At 37.1% G+C, this 5,532-nt stretch overlaps 1 protein-coding gene across 1 annotated transcript in view; it reads left to right on the top strand.

Moving 5' to 3' along the window:
• The window catches only part of LOC106878017 (melanotransferrin), a 15,130-nt gene that overhangs the window by 8,823 nt on the left and 775 nt on the right, over positions 1 to 5,532 (top strand). The window contains exons 7-13 of the mRNA XM_014927099.2: positions 122 to 422; positions 1,389 to 1,635; positions 1,968 to 2,083; positions 2,505 to 2,621; positions 2,810 to 2,983; positions 3,766 to 3,960; positions 5,382 to 5,457. Coding sequence (XP_014782585.1) covers positions 122 to 422; positions 1,389 to 1,635; positions 1,968 to 2,083; positions 2,505 to 2,621; positions 2,810 to 2,983; positions 3,766 to 3,960; positions 5,382 to 5,457 — 1,226 coding nt within the window. The remainder of the gene's footprint in view (positions 1 to 121; positions 423 to 1,388; positions 1,636 to 1,967; positions 2,084 to 2,504; positions 2,622 to 2,809; positions 2,984 to 3,765; positions 3,961 to 5,381; positions 5,458 to 5,532) is intronic.

The raw sequence follows: 5,532 nt of genomic DNA, 5'->3' as shown, positions 1-5,532 counted from the left end.
ATATATATATATATAAAATCTCAATGTAGTTATCTCCCTTACTTAACCTCCAACATTTATTTCCTTATTGTACATTTTATTGTTTTCTTTTATGATATTTTTTTTACCTCTTTTCCTGCAGGAATTCCGTTTGGTTTGTCCAAATGGTGGAATAAAGGAAGTTTCTGAATATGAATCTTGCAACTGGGGTATTGTTCCTTCACACATTGTGATGGCTTCAAGAGCCAAGGCAGATGTGGAACTGACAGCATTTAAGAATTTCCTGACCATAATTGATGGTTATTTTGGTGCAAATTCTAACAGTTTCGAGTTATATAATTCCAACCAGTATAACAAATATGCAGAACGTAACCTCCTCTTTACTGATGGAACTGTTGGCCTTGAAGAATTGCAGTTAGATAATTCTTACTATTCTTGGGTTGGTAAGTAACTTTTATTGCCAAACTACAGACAGTTCTTCAACATTCTTTGACGTAGATATTGAATCACATTTTATGAATTTGTCATGATGTCCATTATTGTGATGTCCAAATGGATCTGGCAGTTTGATCAATTTACCCTTGTCTAAATCTTTAATGAAATATTAGAATATTGATCTCTTGATCCACCCAAAACTGGCACCTAATTCTATGATATAAAGTTTCCGTTTCAAAGTGATCTACATTAAACAAATTTATCAAAATTTCATGTTTATTTAAATTCCAAACACCAGCTTAATAATAACAAAGTTGTTTTACTAAATTCTTCATTATTTTCAAAATTAATTGACAAACGAAAAAGTCTGTATTTATATTTTTACAGAGATATGGTAACAAAAAGGTTAAGATTAGCAAATTTGCTTTGGTGTTCTACACCAGACGAAGCCATACCTCAGTGTGGATCTAGTTTTAAAAATGTGAACTGTTTTCTATTGTTGACCATTAAACAGGGGGGGGGAGTAGTTATTGTCCATTTCCATGTGAGAAAATGGATTTATCAAAGTTTTCCACGTACTCCCGATCTGATGGCTGCTCGTCCATCACTTTCAAACTGGCAGCCACTGTGCTCTGCTTGGAGATTGTGGGTAAGAAGGGAGAGGTTTAAGAGAGTTTGGTAGAACTAGTAAGGAATGGCTATTTATTGAGTAACTCATTTATGCAATGTCTCCTTTTATTCTGTCAATACATAATTTTTTCTTCTGAGACAGTTGACATTAGTGAGTTTGGTTTATTTTTTGTGTTAAGCTCTGAAGATTGCGTTAAAGGTTTGGACATGAAAGAATTTAACATTGTTACAACATGACTTGTTTGAAAGAAAAAAGGTTTGGTTCCTGTGATTCGAACTCTCTCTCTCTCTCTCTAACCCCCTCATCAGGATGTTGGTGATACTGATGGATTTTGTCTTTGCAGGAACTGACTACATTAAAAGTCTGAATCTTCTCAACACATGCCCTCTGCACGTTGCCCGTTGGTGTGTGACCTCTCTTCCAGAGAAGATGAAATGTGAGGATTTGATGATGTCATTAAAGGCAAAGAACATCTTCCCTGAACTTGACTGCATCCTGGCAGAGAGTGCCATCGGTTGCATGGAGCTCATTGAAGAGGGAGTGGCTGACTTAGTGACACTTGATGCTGGAGATGTTTACACGGCTGGCAGGTATGCTGATGACTTTAATTAAGATAATTGATTGAGATATTTAACAAGCCTCAAAATGTCATCACATTTCATATTTTTACAGAAATGAATTAAATGTGGAAGTGGAGAGCTGAGCCCTAATTTTGATTATGTTTATATAACTTTTTACTGATAACGGTTTTTTAACACACCGAACTACTTGGTAAAATTACTAATTATTAATTAATTATTAATTTTTACCATATATATATATATATATATATATATATATATATATATATATATATATATATAAATATGTATATATACACACACTTTTATCCATCAATCAAAGTGAAATATTTATGTTGCAGACGTTATAACCTGATTCCAATTGCTGCTGAAGATTATGGTGACATGACCATGTCATTCCATGTTGTCGCTATTGCGAAAAAGACAGAATCTTTTATGACATTATTTAATATGAAAAGTGAGTAGAAAAATTTATTCTTATCTTCTTTCAGTTTTGCTTCCATTTCTTGCCAAGTGTCTTCCTGACACCTAGGCCAGAGAAACTGGCTGTATACATAGGTAGGCCATCAAAATAAACACACCAGATTGTTCATTTACAAAGTCATGTGATAGAAAAAAAGGGAAGAATGAAAAAAGAAAATAAGGGGGTAAAGGGAAGCAAATTCACAGCGATACTGCTCTTCTCAGTATGTGTGACGTACCAATTAAGACGCTCTACTTATTTTATCAACCCCCAAAGGATGAAAGTCAAATTATTATTATTATTCCTCTTCATCATCATCATCATTATAATCATCTTCATCAGCAACAGCATCATTATGATCATTATGTCTGTATGTGATTTTCTCTATTTGTTGTGTTTGTTGGTTTTTTTTCAGAAAAACGAGCCTGTCAAGCAGGGGTCGGACGAGGGGACGGATGGGTAATACCGCTTGGTGTGTACATAGACACAGAGCAATTCATCCCTGAAGAGTGTAATGCTTTCAGGAATATTGGTAAGTAGTGAGTGAATTGGAGAGAGGTGAGTGGAGGTGAGACTCTTCAAAAGATAATCTGGATTATCCAAGAGGAGGAATTCATTTTACATCTCTCCCCGTCACCCCTCTTCATGTTTCAGTATTAATATTCGTAATCTCTACTCACAGATGTCCATTGCTAAAGAATGTCAATATTGTGTTTTCAGGAGAGTTGTTTATCCGGGCATGTATCCCTGGTGCCTTAGACAAGGAATATAATTCAGAGGGAACGTCTATCAGTTTGTGTGAAGGCTGTGGCGCTGAAGGTTTCCGAAAATGTCAGAGGAACAGTGAAGAACAGTATTATGGTGCAAACGGCGCTTTCCGTTGTCTCGTCGAGTGTGAGTATTAATTTTGAAATAAAGCTGATGCTGTATGTAAGTATGGCCGTGGAACTGAATACCCTGGGTGTCTAAAAGAACTGGATACCCTGGGTGTCTAAAAGAAAGAGAAATGTCAGCTAATGATGATGATGAGGAGGAGGAGGCATCTTGAAGGAGTGAGGAATTGCATAAAGTTCCTGACTCTTGAATTAATTTCTTGATTGACTCCTGTCATTTGGTTGAGGGAGTACAAAGGCAGGAGAGAGAGAAAGAGTTGGCAGCAGCATTTATTAAGGTGTGGTGTATAGAGTGATTGACAGCTGTCATTTGAAGGATTGTGTGAGTGAATTAAGGGGAGTGTTGTAATTAACTCTATGGTCGTAGAATGTGACTCTTTGAAGAGTCTCATTCATTAGAATGGTTAATGGGTTAAGTGTGAGTAAGGATATGTTTGTTGGAAAAGTGGAGCCAACCAAGAGAGAATAAAGAAGTTTTTGAAACAAGAATAAACAATGGCCGTTTCTCTGATTTCTGTTAAAATCCTGTTGAAATTTTCTCAGTCAAAAACCCAGTTCCAGAACAGAAAGGAATAGGATTCGAGGGTTTTTATTTATTTTTTTATTTATAGTTCCTCTCTTCCTTCAAAACGAATGTAAAGAAGGTTAGAATGGCTCAATCAGACTAACTATCTGTGCAGTCCCATGGTGGTACTGTGATTTACAGAAAGTTTGGAGTTCATTATGGGTTCTCGTTAGTCGCCTCTGATTGATGAATTATTGTGATTTTTTATTATGTTGCAGCTGGCGGAGATGTGGCATTTGTTCGTCACTTGACACCTAGGGATAATACGGATGGGCGGAACCATGCAAAGTGGGCCAGGAACCGGCGCTCTGATGACTACGAATTGTTGTGTAAAGGTGGTGGTCGTGCTAACATCGATGACTGGGAGAAATGCCATCTTGGTAAAGTTCCTGCAAATGCCATTGTTACTGGAAGTAAGTACAAAAATGACCCTTGGTCAGTCAATCGGTCATGCAGTTTGCTTTTGATGTGTTTCTTCTTTCTCTTTGTCTACTTCTTTACTTTTCCCTCTTCATTTTGCTTCCTTTTCCTTCATATTTTCCTTCTTTCTTGCTGCATTTTCTTTGGTTGTTGTTGTTGTTTAATGGCTGTCTCCCCACCACCTTCACCATCAGACTCTTTTTCTATCCATGCTGGCATCAGATGAGCAGATCCTTTCTTCTGCTTCATCACATCATTTGCTGCTGCTGCTGCATTTTGTCATCTTCCATGAGGTTCAGCATCCTGAGATCAGCTTCAACACACACACACACACACACACACACACACACACACACACACACACACACACACACAGAGGATTGATGCAGTTGTTGTCTCCTAAAGTCTACTCGCAGAACATTGGCCAATGTGATGCTAAGGTAGTAGTAGACAGATGTACAAAGTGCTGTGGGTTCAAATACAGAACTACTCAGTTACAAAACAAACTTTTTAACCACATGGACCATGGACTCATTTACCACACACACACACACACTCAGAGTTTCTCAGACAGTTTTTCTCTCCAGGATGCTTTTAAAACCTGAAGTAAGGCAGAGCGGCTCTTTAATACACTAGTATACAACTTCTATATATATATAATATCTAGTGTATACATTAACTAGTATATATATATAATATCTAGTGTATAATCTTGTGTGTATAATGTATTGTGTAGCAGAACTTATATTGCTTGTGTATAAATAACTGAAACGTTGAAATAAGTTTTCTGAAGTTAGGAAGAAGTCTACTATTTTGGACAGAACCGAAGGAGACAAAAGAATTGTCAATTGGTTTTGAAGGATAAAGAAATTAGTGAGGGGCAGAAGGGGAGGAGGTGTCAAGTAGAAGTGGGGGAGGTGTCAAGTAGAAGGGGCAACAGTGTCAGTGCAAGGAGGAGGGGGGAGAATATAAGGAATGTCAACAGGTTTGAAAAATAATCAAGGAAAGTGAGTTGGTGATCACGTACACAATGATAACCCCTACACACAGCTGCATGCACTTATTCAAGGGCTCAGCCCTCATTATTATGTGACTAACAATAAACGACCTTTTGGAATTTCCTTTTTTGTCTGTTTAAGTATTAAATTTGTCTTCTTCCCAACATAAAACATGATTTCCACTCATTCAAATATTTCTCTTACCTTTCGCCAACACAAAGCATTTGGCTTCTATTTCTAGCAGGTTGGGAACTACATGTTGGCTTAGCGAACATCGCCCCAGAATGGTAATTGTGTCAGCAGAAATGATTTGTGGATTTGAACAGTTCTTCCTTTTTATCACAGGCAAAGTGTTTGTGTCTTTGAGTGGAATAAACTGAGGAATATTTTTTTTTTTTTTTTTTTTTCCATTTCAGGTTATAAAGACAACAGCACAATTGAAAATTACTGGAATCTCCTCAATTACGGACAACAGTTTTTCTCATCAGACACGTAATTATAGATATTTGTTTGATTATTTTGGGACACAATATGGACTGGGGTGGGGTGGGGGCTGCAAGGTGGAGT

This window comes from Octopus bimaculoides, chromosome 14, assembly GCF_001194135.2.
Source record: "Octopus bimaculoides isolate UCB-OBI-ISO-001 chromosome 14, ASM119413v2, whole genome shotgun sequence".
Lineage (NCBI taxonomy): Eukaryota > Metazoa > Mollusca > Cephalopoda > Octopoda > Octopodidae > Octopus > Octopus bimaculoides.
Note: the sequence above shows the minus strand (reverse complement) of the source record. Positions and strands in the feature narration are given on the sequence as shown.